The sequence below is a fragment of the Mycteria americana genome, chromosome 5 (genome assembly GCF_035582795.1).
Source record: "Mycteria americana isolate JAX WOST 10 ecotype Jacksonville Zoo and Gardens chromosome 5, USCA_MyAme_1.0, whole genome shotgun sequence".
Taxonomy (NCBI): Eukaryota; Metazoa; Chordata; class Aves; order Ciconiiformes; family Ciconiidae; genus Mycteria; species Mycteria americana.
The window spans coordinates 731,999-751,290 of record NC_134369.1 but is presented as its reverse complement, the minus strand read 5'-3'; the positions used below and the strand labels follow the sequence as shown (position 1 = coordinate 751,290).

Below are 19,292 nucleotides of genomic sequence, written 5' to 3'. Positions count from 1 at the left end.
TACCCTTAGGTTCCAGAAAAGATATTTTAATCAAGCTGTTGTTTGTCTTGGCATTCTTTACGGGGTCAAACAAGGAAGACGGGTTAATGACCCTCTACTTCACTGTTGGAAAAATCCCCTTCCTTCAATCTCTACCAGACTTTTTCTAACTTTAGAGCAGATGTGGCATGAACAAAGTCATGTCTATAGTACTCAGTTTTTGGTAGATACTCTAACTCATTTGAATGCGAACGGGCTATAAAGCCCCAGCAAGTGAAGGATGTGTGGCGAGTGGCCAGAAGGTCAGACTGCTGCTTGGGAAAGCTTGAGGAGAAAGAGGTGGCAGATGCTGGTTTTTAAGGGAAGCCACGGTTGTTTATTTTGGGGTTTTCACCTCTCTGAGCACTTCTGTCAGAGGCTCAGTCTCTCAGTGAGGACAACAGAAAATAGGACGAGAGTTGCAAGGAAACCACTGGTCCGTATAGCCTGGGAAAAGTTATCCTCCCCAGGGCATGGTTATACAGGATGCCTGGTCTACCACTGCCAAACCCCACTCTGCCTGATTTATTTTTTAAATTACAGTCTTTTTGCAAACCCCAGAGGTTGTGTGTAGTCAGTTTGGCCTCTTGTGCAAGAAGAATTCCAATTTTGGGGGAAATTGTCTATCTGACTTGGTAAGCATCCTCCTAATTTCCAGAACCTGTTTTTCTTATCAGAAAAACACGGATGTACATAAATGCTTGCTCCCCACAGAGCACTCCCATTTGGGCACTAGCCAAGGGAGGTATCCCGCGTGTAACGGGGTGTAAGGGGTCAGTTACCCCAAAACATGTTGGGAAGAGTCTGACTTCTAGAAAAGCAATGTGCAAACCACAGTGGTTTTCAATTCCTAAGTTTCTTTCAGTTAATGCATATATAAGCAAGTCAATTAAACACATTGGGCTTATTTCAAATAGATAATCTAATTATCAGCTTGATTAAACCATATCAAACGAACAGTTCTTGTAATTTGGTAGCTTTGTTCTAATCACTGCAAAAGCAGTAGTAGCTTTAATTAAGAGCCTCAAAAGTGGCAGACCAGTGTCGATTGTGTCAATTGAGGGGTGTGCCAGCAAATACCTGATTGCAGGGAGGATCGAACCGTTTCTAGGTTGAGGCTTATACGAAGACAGACTCTTTGGTGCCCCAATAAAGGGAATCTGACTATTTAATAAACACCATTAAAGGCAAGCGATTGTCCTTTTCTGCTGTTTCCAATGCTCAGATACAGGCTTAATTAAATCTATTCCAATATCGCTGAATTAGGCTGACTTTTTAAAATGTTTCTAGGTTAGTATCACCTACCTGTATCCTTTCTTAGCGTTAGACCTACAGCTTCTTGTGTGAATGTGTGCTCCTTCAGACTGCAAAATTGCTTAATTCCTCAAATGCCTGACACAAGCCTGCTGCAGGTCACTTGCTGAAGTTGAAATGCAAGAGTACAAAGACATGGTAACCCTTCTGCTAAAAATGGAACAGGAAAACTAAAAATCAGGTTTCTTTTGCTGGATAACTTGGGAAGCCAACACATGGCTGAAGGGGCTCTCCGGACAGTGCCGTTCCTCTTGTATCGCTTGTTTACTAAATACTTAGATGCCACTTAGAAGCTCCTACTCGTGGTGTGGCCAGAAAGCCTGGGATGTGCTCATTGCATGATTGTAGGCGAGCAGCCAGCCTCTGCTACTGATGCTTTGGGTGAAGGCAATCAGCAGTTGTCTCCATTTCTTCTGGGTTTGATGCTTCCTTCCCATCTTTCCGTGGAGACCTCTTGCGATTTATGGCTGGGAGGGAGCCATCCTCCTCCCGAGGCTGGCATGCCTTGTGCGTTTGCAGGAAAAGTTCCCTCTTACGGTAAGTCAGAGCAGGACTGTTTCTGTAATGTTCTCCCTGGCTGGGGAAGTCCAGATGTGCTGAAGTTGTCCGGTCTGCCAGCAGCTTCGTTAGGGTGCTAGCTTGCTCAGCCGTGCCTTCAGCGAGGCAGTTCCTGTCCTGGGTGTAGATTCTTATCTCTTTCTTTTTATACTTCAGTAATTTGTGTTGGTTTTGAACAGTGACTGGACATAGCATCTAGATGAAAAGTCAGGAATGACATACAGATGAGTAATTCTTTTTCCTCGCACAAACATATTTTTAGGGCCTCTCTGCCGAACGTGATGATTTGGTTATTTGTCTACAACGTTTATAAAATGCAACTGTGGGGAACAACAACGGCAGTGAGTAGCCAGGTTCTAACCTGCATAGGGATTTGCATGTATTTAATTTATTAATGTTGGCAGATCTCTGCTTAATAGACCGAGTTTACTTTTCACATGAGTAGGTGGACTTTTTGTTTTTCTTTTGTCTAATTGTTTCAGAAAACGATAATGAAACAGCCTGCCTGTATCAACACGCAAGCAGTCAAATACCTGGGATTTATTTCTGCTGTATGCCCTGGACCAGCATTCAGATCGGCTTTAGTAGATTTGATGAGAATTTGTAACGTGTTAGAAACAGCATTGGTGTAACGGGGAACGTACTTGGACTGGGAGCTGGGTGAAACAGCTTTCTGGCCGTACCCTGATTTTCCCAGCTCCTGTGGCATTTGCCACTGCCACCTTGCTTTTAATTACTATCGTGTTCTATGGCTTAATATTAAACCACATCTCATTGCATCCTGTCTCTTAATTGGCTTAACTGGCCGTCACCCAAAAAGACTCTACTGTGTGTAGAAACAACGTTCCCCAAATATTTCCTAATTGGCAGTTGGTGCTTTGTGAGGAGATGGGTCCCTCTCAGCGATATTAATAGATGTTTTCTTCTGTTCGTTCTCAGGATTGGACATTGATCCTATGACGCATGCCCGGAAGAAACAACTTTTCCTTCTGAAACATCCAGCTGGTTCTGCTGGCCAAGCTTCATCACCAAAAGGCGGCAGGAGGATGGACAGGACCGAGGCAGAGTGTGGCGAGCAGAGAGACAGAGATGCCACCGAGGCTCCGAACTGTCAGAGTGGGTTTGTGGGGACGAACAAAAGCAAGAACTTGCATGAAGTGCGAAAGACGTACCCGCTGCGGAGACGTCTGCTCCCCTCGGTGAACAAAAAGACCTGCAAAGTGCTCCTGACCAGGCTGGAGGATGTGGCTGGATCTCTGTCGAAACAGACCCAGAGCTGTAAAAAAAAGGACCTTACCAGTTGGATGGAGGGTTTGGGACCCGCTTTGTTCTCTGAACAAGTTCAGCCTGTGGGAGCAGGGAAGAGTGATTCATCTGGGGAAAAGTGCACAATAACTTATCCAGGGACAGAGCAAGACCTTGATACTGCTCCTTCAGAGCCCAGGAAACGCAGGCTGGCCTCGCTGAATGCAGAGGCAGTGAACAATCTGCTTTTTGAACGGGACGATGGCTTATTATCAGGCAGGCGTTTTCGGAGAGACTCCGTTAAAGCTGGTGGAGACTGTACCGTTAAGAGCTTGCATTGCAAAGCTGGCGACAACTGGCCTGCGTTGGAAAAAACAGCTGTGAAAACAGGTAAAGGAAAAAACCGGCATGAGCCCAGTCAGAAATGCAATAGCTGTGACCATTCACTGGATGAGGTCTTTGATGATGGGACAAAGAGGGAGGATGGTGCCATGTCCTATCATCCCACCCCAAAGAGACTGGCCAGCCTGAACGCCGTGGCCTTTCTGAAGCTGACCCATGAGAAAGACCAACCCCTGAAGCAGAGGAGTAAATCGGACGGAGAGGGCAAGTCTGAGAACCACTGTTCAAAATCTACGCTCAAATGGGCCAAAGCCAGTAGGAAGAATTGTGTCAAATCCAAGAAGGAAATGGCTAGCTTAAAAATGGAAGGCCAGCATGGCTGGCGAGGACTCACTCTAGGCGCTTTTGGGAAAGGAGAGCAGCGGGACTCCTCTAGGCTCTACGGGATGACAGAACCCGTCCCTTGTGAGTCGCTGTCTAGCTCCTATGCTAGCACAGAGCGTTTCTACCACAGACTGCCTTTGCTTATGGGTGGACAAGCTTCCATGAAGCCAGAGTACGGAAGACCCGGAGAGAAATCCCCGACCCCCAAACAGGAATTTCATCAGCCTTCCTTTCCCGTGCAGCAGTTCCCTCCCTTGCCTGTGCCCGGAAATCACACGGATTGTGGATGTCTCTATGAATCCTCGGATCTGACTCCATTGAACGGGTTTTACGTTTATTATGGCCAAAGTGGATACAGTGGCTACTCTCACTGCTCTGTTTACCCCAAGGACGAGCTTTCGCAATCGGCTACCTGCGAGGGGCTCTTGGTATCACCCGGTTCCTTGCCATCAGGTGCTCATTTCCAGCCACTCCACTGGTGTAACTCTCCGTACTGTTGTGGAGAAGGCACGGCGATTAACAGTTACAGCGTCTGTGGAGTCGTGCATGTGCCAGAGGGCAGGATTAGCAGTGTGCATGCAGGACGGAACAGCTACCCCTACAAAATGCCTTTTGCAGCAGGTAAGGTGCAAAGTGCGAGCAAATCTCGTTCAGCGTTCCTAGGAGAAGAGGGCTGGTTCGGCGTGGTGGCTAATGAAGGTATCTCGTTGCCAGGAGGCAAGCTCCCTCTGCACGCCGTGTGTCTCAGCTTGGCAGCCGAACTGTGGCTCCGAAGGAATCCGTGTTTCACCTCCCCTTCCCCCATTTTTAGCCCTGAGGGTTTTTCCCACTGAAAGGTCTTATTGGTGTGGAAAGCATAGAATTGGTGAAAGGATTTGGGCACTGAGAAGGTGACTCATGACTTGTCATGCTGGAGCTAACCGCTTAGCTTTGATCGTGTAGAAGGAGTGGTTTTTAGTTCCTACATGCTCTGCAAGGCTTCTCACCATCCTGCTGTGCTGCTCTGAGCGGAGGGTCTAAAGCACATTGTGCTGAGTTACTCCTCTGTTCCCAAAAGCTCCCTCTCGGGACTGAAGCATCCTTGCAGAGCAGTGCGAAGAAGCAGGCATTGCCTCGGTCATTAGACTCTTATTGGTGCAAGCTGTATGGGGGATGCAGTCTCTTAAGATTTTAGAGATCAGATCTGGCAGGGCTGTCTAGCAATTCAGCTCGAGTCTACTGTTTGGACAGATGCTTGAATTTCACTGTGGTGATAGAAGTGCCAGGTATGCTGTTAGTTTGGTGAGTAGCGGTCCCATCTTTGCTCTTAAACAATGTCTGAAAATGAGAACAAGTGATGGTGTAAGAGGTGATGTGGTTATTTGCCTGGCTGTCTTCTGTCCCCTGTCTGTCTTTCAGAGTTTGTCCTCCAGTGTGCTTTATCTTGCAGCTTTGCCTTTGCTATTGAAAAATATCTTTTGAAATATTTAAAACTGGATTGTTGTGTGGGGGTTATCAGACACCAGTACTTTGTATAAAAGCCATCCTGCTAGGCAGCACTGCTGTTTGCAAACAGGCACGGTCTATAGACAAGGCTGCTGCTTCAGCTGCTGGGAGTGTACACATCGGTCTTGCAGTTAACCACGTGTTCGAGTCAAAAGGAGGCATGGCTTATCCACTTAAAACAGATTTTCAGGTAGGTGGATGAAGTTTTGGTTCAGCGCTCAGTTTGAGTGAGGCTTTTCCATCTTCCATGGTAGGAAGCTGCTGAAACTCAGGAGCATTTGGTTGAAGTATAATTTCCGTTTTCCCTAAATATCCCTGCTGTCATGGTGCTGCTTCCTACGGTAGCAGCTAGACAGTGTTCACTAGTGGCTTCAATGCTCTTTAAAATGGAATGCTTGCAAGACAACTAGCTCAGCAATGTGTTCTTGTCTGACGGTTTTCTGTGTGGTGCCCTGAGGTCATGTCAGTCTGCTTTGTTCCTGAAATTTTGCATGCCGGTGCCTCTAACGTCGCAACCAGAAGGATGCAGGCGGTGCAAACAGTGTTTTTTGGAAGTTCAGCCCTCTCTGAGAACTTGGTAATTTCTCATGGTGCTGGCAGGGGCAGTAGTGGTTCCAGGCGCATGGATTTACTAGCGGTGTGTCACCCCGCTGCTAACATCTTTCTTGGTGTAGGTTTGTAAGTGGCAAGATAATTTCGTTTTCTAGCACATTTTTTGGATGAGGTGCATTCTGGGTTAAAGCTGACTAAGTGTAAATGCTTCACTGATCCTGATTTCCTCCCTGTGAGCAACTTTGATTTGAAAGCCTACAACATCAGAATAATTTAGACTTTGTTTTGCAGATTGAAGTGTATAAGGAGGTCTCCTAGAATATTAACAGGGACTTACACTTAGGCGTTGATTTTTATATATGCGTCCACCTCTGAAATCTCATCTGTCCCTAGAGTGGGTCATTTTAGTGAATTAAAGGAGTACTTTGGCTGGAAGCAGCAGGGTCCCATCTGAGAGCACTGGTACGAGGGCATCCAGCTTGATGTGTCGCATGCCTTGTGTTATATCTGTCTTATTTGGTGTGTTCGAGATGTTCGTATGGAAATATCAGTGTCTGTTTGGTACAAATCAAGGGATCGGGCTGTAATCTTGGGCAGTCGTGGTCTGCCATCCGTGGGGGAGAGGCATTGCTTTCCTTGTCCCGCGGATGGTTTGCAGCGTGCAATTTGAAGGCAGGGTGGTGGGGATGAGATCGGGCAGGCTGTGAGACATGCGTTAGCCCCAGCACCGGTGGAGGGGCTGGAAGTGTGTGCAACCAAGGAAGGAGTCCTGGGGGTGCCAGCGAGGCCAGGTCTGCACTACTTTCCTGAAGTTTAGTAGATACTTTTGTGAAGCTTCATCCTGCTTTAGTTCAAGCTTGAAAACTGTTTTTGTAAGCAAAATACTCAAGAGGTGATTCACTGCTCTATGGGTCCTGTGCCTGCCAAGGCCAGGCAGGATACCTGAACTCACATCCTGATGTCTTGGCTCGCTGAGGGAGTTGCTGCGGCATTTGCTGCTCAGGGTCAGCAAAGTCTGTGACGGTCTGTAGCAGCCCTCACGCTTGCAGTTCAGCAGTGGCTTTGTTGCAGCCCTCTTGGGGAAGGTCAAGTGGGAGACAGGAGGCGATAATTTCCTGTTATGGTGAGGGGATCTCAGCAGTTACTCAGCTGGAGCTTGGTGACTTCAGATGTTTTTTCACTTTTAGATTTTTTTTGCAGCTCTGCAGCAGTGCAGTCCCACAGATCTGCTAGGACATGCTCCGGTCTGGAGGCATCTCCTGAAGATTGCCTGAAGCTGCCCTTTTTGTCACCCCAAAAAGCACGCTTTCTGATTTGGGGAATGGGGGTGCGTTGTATATTGGTCTGGGAGCTTTCTTCCTGCTGACGATAGGTAATTCACATCTGACTTGCTCTTCTGTCAGGCACGTTGGCCTGGGTTGAGGGCTTGTTTTGTGACTCCTGGAGCAGTGTGAGGTGTTCTGGGATGCTTTTGAGAGACAGCGTCAGCCGACTTACTAACCTGTTGTGGCTAATGCGTCTGCTTTACGGACACGGTTTTGCTGAAGGCAGCAGTGTGCATCATCTTACATAGTGTTGTTCCATGTTGTTTCATATTTCTGAAGTTAATTCAGAGAATCTTCTCAATTTTCCCTGATTAGTAGATTTTGGCTCTTTGAAAGAAGCTGGCTGCTTCTGCTAGTGTGGTTTAATCCTTCCCATCGTTTTGATAACCTTTTATTTCTTTTATACATATTGACAGGCTGGAGCTGCTTTGGACACTGGCCAGCCTTATGTGTATTACCGGCTGGCATTACTTTGGGGGATTTCAGATGGGTTTGTTGTAGTGCAGTGTCATCGGCAGCAACATATTGGAGCATCGCAGGCTTAGAAATATCTTTGCTTTTAGAATCCAGTGACAGTGCAAAATGAAATTACAAGGTGAAGAGTCTTTACTGCTATAATGCAATAAAGGGAATTTCGGGGGAAAGTGCTAGTAGTTTGGGCCGGTCTTGGTTGTGTAGTCATATTTCAAATGAGATACATGCCTCTCTTCTTCCCTTCTGTTAGAAGGCTGCAAGTCTCTGGACCAGCTGAACCTCACAATCCCTGTGGCAGGACACCCTGCGTCACCTGCCCACCCGCTCTCAGGATGTCCTGTACCCAGCGTGCCACCAGCTGCAGAACCCGTTCCTCATCTGCAGACTCCCAACTCTGACCCTCAGACCATGGCCCGAGAATGTCCGCAGAGCTCAAAGCCTCCCAGCGGCTCCAAATCCGGTCTCCGAAATACTACGGGCTGTCTCCATGCCTCTGACAGCAAAGCAGCAGGAGGTCATTCCCATCCAAAGCAGCAACGCATTAGCAGGCGGAGAGCTACCAATGGCTGGATACCTGTTGGCACAGCCTGCGAGAAGGCTGTCTACGTCGTGGTAGGTGTCTATGGAGTGCTGGTTTTTGTGTGTTTATGGCTATACCCATTTGTGCAGCTTCAGGGGACTAAGATCATGAAGGCTTGAGAGCGTTTTGGGTCTTGCTTCAAGGTGGAGATGGTCGCTAGATGCCATCTAGAACCTCTTAGACAAGCAAATAGTGCCTCTTGGCTGGGTTTCGAGGCCAAGCTGCTCTTGGCTTTGTTTTTCTCGTGTGCCCTGGTATTACCTTGCGCAGCATGACAGGCAGTTTGGAAAGGAAGGAAAACCTGCTACTCCTGTGCTAGCATCAGCTGAAATGCCACGATGATGAATACTTCTGGCTTTGGCATTTGCAAGGGTGGCACCTGTTGCACCTGTGAGTCCATCCTACAGCGATAGCGTCCTCCAGCTTCTTCCTCCTGGGTTAGGGCAAACCTGTTTGAGAAAATGAGGGAGGTTTTAGCCTTGTTATAAAGAGCAGTTGTCTAAAGGTAGCTCTCGTAAGGTGGTTGTTCTCACTGATGGTGTCTAGCCCAGCAGGGATCTCCCAGAGAGCACAGAGGACTGAGACAGTATCTTGGCTCCCAGATGGAATTTTTCTAGCACCCAACATCCCCCTTCTTGTAATTTATCTGGTGGCGTGGCCAGCCACTCCTTCAAGGATTTCTTGACTGTACTTTCCCATTTGTCATGTTCAGGGGCAGAGACTGGCTCCTGCAAGATGGGAGATTTCCTGCCAGAAAATTTAATTAACTACAGTAAAGTTCACTTCAATTGAGAGAGAAGGCAATATCCTTCATGTTATTAAAACATAAGAGCTGTGGACTTGAAATCTGGACTCACATGCTGTCTGGGAAGGTGGGACAAGGCGTTGAACTGCGTGCAGTAAATGTCAGCAGCAAGGGGAGCTGTGGTCCAAGCGGACTCGTCTGTGCTGCTGCTTGGTGCGGTGGTATAACCACAAGCTGCTGAGAGCATCGTCTAGGACAGGTTTTGTAGCTTCAGCTCTTCGGGCTGTGTACAGGTGCCAAGGGCTGTGCCAGGATGAAGTCCGTGAAAGCCAGAGACAGGCCTCTTGCCTCCGTCGCTCAGACTTTGACACTTTGAAAGGAGCAGCGCGTTGTTAATCTCCTTAAGTCCTGGCACATAATGATTCTGATTCTGATTTTGCCTGGGCGATCCAGCAGGAGGTTAAACCCATCCTGCTCAGGCATTCTGAAATGAGTTTTCAGAGCAAAAATAAAATAAAACTCCCCAGTTCATAGGCCAAAAAGTGAACATTTTGTCATGTTAGAGGGTACAAAGGAAATGTTAGCAATCTCGTTAAGGAAAGCTTTATGCCACAGCCTCCCTGCCATTCCCTGCCCTGTTTGTGAAATATTTCATGTTTTATTTGTTTTCTTACAATGTTTGTATTGGAGAAATGCATAGCATTCAAAATATGCCTAGTTTTCTGTGCCTTTGAACGTGAAGGAAATGCACATCTCCAGGTAGGCAGATAAAATGGTGATTTTTCTGAAGGTTGGTTTTTTTGCATGCAGAATCGAAGGAGCAGTTGTGTTTTAATTTGAAATACGGGTGTTAATTTCAGAAATAGGTGCTTTTGTGAGACTTCCTGTCCTGCTGGTGAGCTGCTCCTTACTGCCAGCACTATGTAGGAGAAGTAGTTGTGTTTTGCTTTATTTGAAAACGATGGCCACGTATGACCTGCGAGCACTCAGATGCTATTCCTCAGTGAACTTTCTTTACCTATGAATGCCCTTCCCATAGAAAAAGTAATCCATTTGACCTGATCTCTGTTGTTATAAACCAGCCTGGTGGGAATAGAGATGCCACAAGTGGTCTTATGCTGTATGACTTCTCTTGGAGATCTGTTGGAGTGGAAGCACTTAGCTCTGAGTAGGCTTAGGCAAATTTTTAATTCGCAGCAGGACCAAAGGAGTCTTGGATTGGGGTAGCTAAAAACTAACTCTTTGCCTGTACGCTCAGGTTGCTTTATTTTTTGTGTGTGTTCTAATGGTATAGAATGAACCAGAGCCAGCTGTTCGCAAGAGCTATCAGGCTGTGGAGAGAGATGGGGAGATTATCCGGGTACGAGATACTGTCCTCTTGAAATCAGGACCCCGGAAGAAATCTATGCCATATGTTGCGAAGATATCGGCACTGTGGGAAGACCCCAAAACAGGTACTGTGCCAAAAGAGTATGTCTTGCCTCTGTGCTTGACAGATGAGGGTGAGCTGGAACCGAGGAAGTGATGGATCTCGGGAGAGCTGTAAGCTTGTTAGGGTACTCCACTGCTGCCAGACCGGGTGATGAAGAGGAAGAGATTAGCTCCATGGCTTTCGTTCAGATTGTTCCAGGAACTGAAATGCTCTTTAATCACTAGCCTGGGACCGGTAATCAAAATCTTCCTGGTCGTGAAAGCACATAATATCTGCCAAGTGCCCATCTTAGCAACGATCTCCTTTATTATTTCATTGCAGCAGACATCTCAGGAGCTGCTGTTTACTCAAATGCTCTATCCAACATCTGGGCTGGGAGTTGGTGTGGAGCACGGGCTTATCTGCAGAAGCTCTTGATGGGACCTGAGTAGAGGTGGTGATTGGAGTAGCATGGTTTTGATGTTAAGGTCCTGTGTCTGACTAGCGATACCTGAGCCAAGGGAGCTGTGCCAAATGTTGTAAAGTGCAGGTCTTGCTTAAAAGTAAAAAAAAAAAAAAAAAAAAAAAAAAAAAAGTAAAAGGAAGTGATCAGCATGTGGTGAGGCCCATCTTGGTCATGTCATCCTGCGACAGCAATTCTGGCGTTAACCTGGGAGTTAATGCTGCAAGTACTGAGCTTTGGATGAACCTCTTTTCCAGCCTGTGGTCTGAATGGATACTTTTTTCAGCTGGGAGCATTAGATTTTTGTATCTTTCTTTTTTTTGTGCCTGACTGACCTCTTCGTGACGACGTAACACAAGTAGAAGGGGGTGAAGGTGTAACGGAATAGCAACGTGACCGACTTCATACAGCTTCTCGCTGTAACAAAAGGACACCTAGTTCAGCATGAAATATTTATCACGGCACAGCTGCCTACGTGAGCGCTATGGGAATGAAAGGGATGAAGCAGGAGGAGGAAGCTGGATATTAGTGGGAAAACACTATGAGAAAACTGAGGCTTGACATATTTTAATAAATCTTCTTGCAGGGGAGCTGATGATGAGCCTCCTGTGGTATTACAGACCGGAGCACACTCAGGGAGGCCGCAATCCCAGTATGCACCAGGTGAGCCATCCGAATGCGAAACCCGGGGCGAGGGTAACCTGGTATGGCTGTATTTCTGCAGGAAGAGGGGATTAGCCTGAGTATCTCCCTGCATTCCTGGGTGGCCTCAAGCTCAGGGGGCTGAGCTTCTGTTTTGAGTAAAATGAAGCTGTCTCTTGGCTGTGATGCAGCTGTTGCCAGATGTGTAGAGTGGTGGTGTCCTATATATGGGCTTTCCCCAATTTATTGTCACGCGTAGAAACTCTGGGCTGTAACAGAAACTGCTACGTTATTTACGCGGCCCCTCTGTTAAGTTTTAATGTTTCTCCCTTTAATCTGAGAAAATCCTGCGCATTAAGTGAAAAGTTGTTTTGACTGCTACCTTAGGAGTAAGGAAGAGTGAATTTATACTGAATCAAGATCAGATGCCTTTCCAAAAAGGGCATTCAAATTTGCCCAGAAATGCAGAGCTCAGTGCCAAAGCTCCTGCTGCAATTCTGCAGGACATTGGAGTACCTGTATCATGTGCTGCCTTTTTATCATGAATTCCTTAATCTGCTTCTTAAACTCCTTAAACTTGCTTGTTTTGTGCAGAAACGTGGATGCATCATCCTTCCCCTGTATAGATTTATGATGAGAATTAAAGACTGACTCGAGGATGTTGTGCCAGTATAACAGAGATCGCTTTTTAAAGGAAAAAATGTGTGAATCATTATGACTTCACACCTTGCTCTGCTTTGCATGGGCTTGTGTTGGGTGACAGAACAAGCTGTTTTTAAACTGGGAATGGAGAATTTACTGCTCTTTTCAACCCACCAAAATACTTGGTGCCTTTTTGCTTTTTTTACTTTTTTTAAATAAAAGGGGAGGAAGGGGGTGAGAGCAGGACGGGGAAACAGCCGGGGAATTGTACCTGCCAGACTTGCAGGGCACAGATGAGTTTCTAAACCAAAATGTGGTACCTTATGGTTTTCTGGTCCGTAAATGAAGCGTGACTGTATCCAGTTGCATTCTAGTGTAGAGAGAGTGCCAGTAGTCTGGCCAGGAGGAATTAAGCCAGTTTTGTGCACACCTGCTTAATTACACAAGACCTCAAATGAGAGAGTGCCGTTTGGGCTGAGTAGCTGGGATGGGCTTGCCAAAGATGACTCAGATAGTTTTGTTTTAAGGAGTAGACCAAAACCCCAATGTGCAGAAGCAAGGTGTGGCATTTTCAGTTTCTCTGAGCGTGTCCCCAAACGGTGACCCTTTTGTGAGTCTTTCCTTCCAGCCTCCTTCCTCGGGGCTGTGAGCAGAAACAAAGCCTGCAGGTAATGCTTCCAGACTTGTGCAGAGCGTCCTTATTCCCAGAGATCATCTTTGCTGATCTAACCACACCTGAAATTCTTTCAAATGGCTCTGTCTGGGTTGCCCCATATCTAACTAATCCTGCCCGCTGCAGAGCCAAGTTTCCTAAATTACCCTGGGAAAAAAGGCTATTGCTACTTCCCTCACTAAACCAGCCTTTTTAATTGAATTGGGATGAGGAAAGGGTTGGAAAAGAACAGTTTCCTTTTAGCTTTGATATAGAGGTGGATTAGAAAGACTGGTCGTGTGTCAAAGGGTAGTAGTAAAGACAGCAAAGTGCTCTTCAACCTCCATTTCAATTCTTAGCTGTACAAATGAATTGGAAGGGTTTCCAGCAGAGGAAAGGGAAAATGAATGAAGAACATCCCTAGGAGCTCAGAGGAATGTGTGGGTGGGGAGCGCTGTGACCTCCTGCCTGCAGGAGCGTTGCTCACTGGGTTCTCTGGTTGCGGTCTGAAGGCTCCTTCCACATGGAGTCTGTGCACAAAGGCAGATTTTGGATAAGCTGGAGCAAAGGCACCTCTTGCAGAGGTTTTTCACTTTCTGAGCCTCTGCAGTACCTCCCCTGATGGACTCAGCCTTCCTCCCTCTTACCTTTCTCGTTGTCATTCCCGGGCATGGCAATAGCGCTTTCAAAATGCTGCTTTTATTTTTTTTTTTTCCAGTGCAGCATTGCAAAAGCTTATCTCCTGGGACACTTCTCAGTGGTGGCCACAAGCTGGCTGTCATCCCCAGGAGGAGAGAGGAGGCTGAGTGGTGTAGCTGGTAGTGGCCTTGCTGCTGAAGTGCTTTTGTAACGGCAGTGTGTGTGGGATTTGGACGCTTGGCCTCACAAAGTGTGTTGGGCGGTGTTAAATGATGGGAGAACTCTTAATGCTTTGCTCACGTGTTGCTGGATAAAATTCTGGTGCACACTATAAATAGGTGCCAAAACACCTGGAAGGTGTCTGGATTATGTGAAATACTGGCTCTAAAGAGTATCTGCTAGGAGTAGGATTTGATAGACTCCCCTTTAAGGTGATGGGTGAAGGTGTGGAGCTGGCCCTACCTCCCTGGGGCTCCTGGCCAGCTGGGTGACCTCCTCCTTCCTTCTCTTGCAGAATGAGATCTTTGCATCCCGGCATCAGGACGAAAACAGTGTTGCCTGCATAGAGGAGAAATGCTACGTGCTGACCTTTGCAGAGTACTGCAGGTAGGTGGTGCTCTTAACTTGCTGCTGTTCCCGAGACCTTCATCTGTCTCCAGCTCTTGTCACTCTTCCCATTTCCAACCATCACCCAGCAGAACTGTCCCAGCCCTACAGACTTTGGCCTAGCTGGAGCTGGATGAGTTATGCTCGCTCTCCGTACAAGTTTGGTACTGCAGTCTGTGAGTGCTTCTTCCACTCTAGATTCATTACGTGTCTGTTTTGTGTAATATATATGCTTTAAGGGGCTCAGAAATGTTTGTACTTGTATGACCTTGGTACCACAGCATGTGGACATCAGTGGAGGACAGTGCAGGAAAACCCATAACTTGGAGCTCAAATATAAGCAAGGCAGGAGATCATTCTATATATCTATCCCCTATGGTACACAGGTGCCATAGCTAGCCAAAAAGCCTGCTGATATACTTTTGTCAGTGTTGCTGCTGGACACTAGTGTACGTGCTCGCAGATCTGGGTGTTTCGGCAGCAGCATCACTCAGCGTAGTGACTAAGGCTTTTACTGTTACGCTCTTGCTGACGGAATTGAAACTTTATCGGTAAGAACTTCCGAGCATCCATATTCAAGACTGCCATCCTTTGATGGATGGATGCGCGGAGCAGAATAAAAATAGGGGTTGAATGGACACACAAATCCATAATGCAAAACAGTGCTTTAAATCTCTTCGGTTTTGCTGGGTGCATCTTGTTGACTCTGCAGTCTTACCACAGGGGGATTGTTGAAGCCCTAATGCACTCTTAGTCCTCCTGCTCCTAGCCTAGGGCTCTGCTGTTTGAATTTCTAAAAACAAACTGTTTTACAAACTCTTCATAAGATGAATTTTGCTCTTTCTTTTGAAAACTCTAAAAAACCAAACAAAATAAACAAAGCCCCCAAAAAAACCCCCTAAGCTTTGGATCAAACAGCTCATTTCCTTCCTAACAGCCCAGTCCTCTGGAATAGCTATTGGCAGGAATTTTTTCATGCTGTTGTGGGCAAGGTCACCTTTGAGAGATGTTCCCTGAAGGCATCCAGAATTCTTCGTTTGCCTAAACAACAGCCTGATGCATAAGCCTTTTCTGGGGCTAATTAACAAAAACGAGGCCAAAGTAGTAAAAGCAAGGTGGATTAATTGCAGTCATCTTTTGTACTGTACGGCATCCACCAGTATAGAAATTTAAACTCTTGTGCTGCTTCCTACAGTTCAGGGTGGGATCAAAAGCAATAGCTACTTCATGTCCTCCTCTTGAGCAAAGCTTAAGTCTCCTCCGCACGCTTCCCCTTCCATCCCTTGTCCTTGGGCAGCCACGGTTGTGGCTTCTGGCGAGACAGACTGCCACAAACAGCGGAAGATGAAACGAGTTCGTGCTAACTCTTAATGTAATTGCGTTGCAGATTTTGTGCCTTGGCAAAGCGTCGAGTCGAAGGGATCCCAGGCAGGAAAACGATTATGGTTCCTCCCTCGGAAGAGTACTCCACACCTCTGCACCGCAAGGTGCCCGAGGACACTGACCCCGAGCTGGTTTTCCTCTGTCGTCATGTCTACGACTTCAGACACGGGCGCATCTTGAAGAACCCGCAGTAGCACCATTCTTCAGTCAGGCTGCGGTGAGGATGAGTGGCACCGGAGAGCCGATGGCAGGCTCACGGTCTGGGACATCTGTGCACTCTCGACAACTTACCTTGTGCTGCTTGCAGACGAGAGCGCCCAGCACTCTTCCTTCAGACTGAAAAGTGTGCGCAGGAGCAGATCCCTGTGGAGGAAGGCAGCAGTTGAAAGCACAGCACTTCATTAAAAGCATAAATGAAAATATATACATATAAAATAAATATATGTATATAGATATAGGTACTTGCATATGTAAATCTATATCTATATATGTATCTAGAGATGCATATATTGGGAGGGGTTTGCAGGGGATAAAAGCCAGTAAACTGAATCCAGAGCCATCGCTAGTGGGAATGGTGGAAAGGTGCAGGAGGGATGCTTTGGTGCATTGTATGAGTCAAGCTGTGACAGTTCTGTGGTTTTCATGCCCTGATGTGAAGTGTGAGGACTGAGACCAGTTCCTTGGCAGAGCACAGGAGAGTCTCCTTTGTCCCGCAGGACAGACTGTGAGGATTCCCGGTGGGTGAGAGCTTCTTCAAAATACAACCGTTGCTTTGGAAGCTACTGGATGCAGAGTGGCCTTGTGTCGTGCTTGAATAGGTTTTGCTCCGTCAGGGGAAGAGGTGACCCCTGTTTTCCCTCATCTTTCTCTTCCCCTCACCTCGCTGTTCTGTGATTCACCGCCTGGACTGGGGCTTGGCAGCCAGGCTTGGAAACCCGCTCCATCGCAGAGCAGAGGGGGAGCCAGCAGGATGGTAGGCTTTACATCCCAGTGCCGCGTTACGGAGAGCTGCGCGTCTGGCGCGGATGCCCTGACCTTGCCCCGTGAAGCACAGTGCCAGCAGGCGTGCGTCGCTCTGAAGCTGGGAGCACACAAAGTGGGCTCCGCTGGTGAGAACCATGTTTTCTCTTCTGAGTATTGCTCTTTCTCTGATGGCTTAGGGGGCCGTAGCGATAGAAGTGGGTTTACTATTTCTTCCCAGTTTGTTTTCCTGTAATGTCGTTTACAGTCCCTGTTTAACCCCCTACATCTCCAGTGGGAAGAAGCTAGAGGCTGGAGGGTGAAATGGCAAACCCTTTTCTTGAGTGTCTTTGGCTTTTTTAAATGTTAACCCCCTTCCCCTTATGTGACTGTCCTGACCCTGGGCGTACTGTCGAAGCCATCAGCAGTGCTGTCTCAGCGCTGCCTTGCAGCCTCCCCCCCTCCAAACTCATCCTGGCATCCGAGCAAGCTCACCAAAGTGGCTTTGTGGCTCCTGAAAGGAACTGAGCATTGGGAAAGGTTCGCATCAACAAATGCAACCCGAGCCCCACAGATGTTGCCTCTTGCCTTACGTGTATAGATCCTAGATAGACGTTAGTTTATCTTAACGCAAACTGTTCGAGTTAATTCTAAAGCAAACCAAAGGACAGCGTAACAGTCCGTTGAGTCACTCGCACCAAGCTGGGAGTCCATTTCTAGATTGCACTAACGTAAAGAAGGAGAATCAACACCGTCTCAGCCCACGTTCCTGCTGGCTGGAGTCACTCATTGAAACTAGGGATCTGCATTTTTCTGGTCTTTTGGGGCTTCTGAACTAATGTTAAATGGTGGAAGTGTTTATACTGCTTTAATGTTGTCCTGTCAGTGGAAGTAGCACTACCTGTACTCTCCGCGGACGCTGGCGTGGTGGGAACAGAGGGCTTGTCGGCTTGCTCTGACGGCTGCACGCCTGCCTGGCCTGGAGAGAAAACCCCACAGCATCAAATCCGTTATGTGGAAATAGTTTGTTAATGCAGGAGTTCTCCAGAGATTTGCTCTACATACCAAAGAGGGGAACGTGTCTAGAAGACGATGACTTGAGAGGAGATGACGAGATCTGGCACCCGCCACAGCGGGTGAGCAGGGCACACGTCTCCCTGCTGTCGGTGGACAATTCCTGCTCAGTGTCGCAGAGGATGCTGGAAAAGCCCTACTTATTTTTGCCTGCGTAGCCCAGGGGAAAACACCCAGCTCCAGGAGGTTTGATCCTAGGGGAGCAAGCAAGAACTTGCGGGTGAAGCATCTCATCTCATTTATACCTCAAGATACTGTTAGTGTCAAAGTAATTGCGCAGATTTCTCCTTAACGATTAACTTGGGCACTGGTGGTCTCTTGGAATGATGCGGTTGGGCTGCTGATAGGGTGCTGCTGCCTCAGGACGGGAGTCGGGAGCGCTTCTGGGGCTCTCGGCTGAAAGTGCCATGGGGGTGCAAGGAGGTGTTGGAGAAAGCGGTCTGTGCTACTGGGAGAGGATACGAAGTGGCTCCCCTCCTTAGCAGGGAGGGAGGATGCTGGAGAAGCGGAGCTGCTCCTGCCCGTGGCAAAGAGGGGATGGTGGCTGCCCAGCGCGGCAGAGCAGTGCGGGAGGGGAACGGAGCAGCTACACCCCGGGGCCATGGCACACGATGGTGGCGTGGAGGGTGACGGGAAACCCTAAATGCACACACTTGACCCGGTAGGGACTCCTTTGACACCCAGCCTGAAGCAGGCAAGCTGCCTGCGGCCGCCTTCCTCTAGCAAAAGTGCCGTCAGATGCAGGATGCTTCAAGACCCACCGGCCAGGCACACCCTGAGCAGTGCTGCACAGTCAGGGAAGGGTTTGAAACCCAGCCTTGGAAACCACAGTAACTCGCTGAAACTCCTCCTTCTGAGCCCTCTCCCCCCAGCTCCCACCTTTGTCCTGGCTCCTCTCCAGGTAGAAGAGAAGTTGTACTTGCCCTGGGTCTGGAATGGGCTTTGGCCCGTGACTGGAGAGGACAAATCCTGACTCTTCTCATGTTAGAATCTGCTTCAGGCCAAGAACATTGTTCGAGATTCACGTGGTTGCTTATGCTGTTGTGCAAACAGCATGTAAATGAAATGTCTTATCCATAATGAAAATATTTCATGCTTTTTTAATCTATTAGATATGGAAATATTTTTTGAAACTGAAAATGCAGTCGGTAGAATTTAAATTGAAACGTAATACATGTAAAATATATTTTAGTTGATAATTTTGTAAAATGCACTTTTTTGTGTCTCTTCCCTGGTTTCCCAGATCTGTATTTCAGTGTTTACAGATGGAATGAGAACATTCCCTATACGCTCCTTCTGTGAGAAAGATATATTAGAAGTAATTCTTAAAAAATAAATTTGAAAAATCGTATTGATTTAGAAAACAAACCAGTGCTATGCTGTTCTTCTCTTCCTCGCCTGAACTTTCCACTCGGACCCGGTGGGCTGCAGGAGTTAGAAGTGCTTGGAAGGTGCCCGTGTGGGAGCAGGCTTGGGTGCTCAGCGTCTCGGGGTGAGCGATCTGGACGCGGCCCAGAGATGAGCTACTGCTGGGTTTTCCGGTGAAAATGGAGCAAGTGGAAGGAGGATCGGCTGGGGGTTGACTTCTTTTTTGCCAGTCTGCTCTTGACAGCTGCTATCACAGGTATGTTTAAGTCTCTGCCTTTCAGGCAGGGAAGGCATTGGTGGCAGAGCTTGTCTCTGCAAGGCTTGGTGTATCGGCCCATGCTTTAGGAACCCTGGAGGAAAGCATTTTGAAATCTTGCTTTTGGAAGAGCATCTCCCTTGGAGCGCTGTCTCTGGAAGCCAGCTGACAGCT

General features: G+C 47.6%; 1 protein-coding gene across 2 annotated transcripts in view; it reads left to right on the top strand.

The window, feature by feature from the left end:
* The window catches only part of BAHD1 (bromo adjacent homology domain containing 1), a 41,246-nt gene extending 22,379 nt beyond the window's left edge, over positions 1-18,867 (top strand). For both annotated transcript variants that reach the window (XM_075501757.1, XM_075501756.1), the window contains 6 exons: positions 2,830-4,482; positions 7,948-8,309; positions 10,317-10,476; positions 11,483-11,559; positions 13,986-14,077; positions 15,465-18,867. In XM_075501757.1, coding sequence (XP_075357872.1) covers positions 2,847-4,482; positions 7,948-8,309; positions 10,317-10,476; positions 11,483-11,559; positions 13,986-14,077; positions 15,465-15,654 — 2,517 coding nt within the window. In that variant the 5' untranslated portion in view covers positions 2,830-2,846 and the 3' untranslated portion in view covers positions 15,655-18,867. The remainder of the gene's footprint in view (positions 1-2,829; positions 4,483-7,947; positions 8,310-10,316; positions 10,477-11,482; positions 11,560-13,985; positions 14,078-15,464) is intronic.
* Positions 18,868-19,292: the final 425 nt, after the last annotated feature.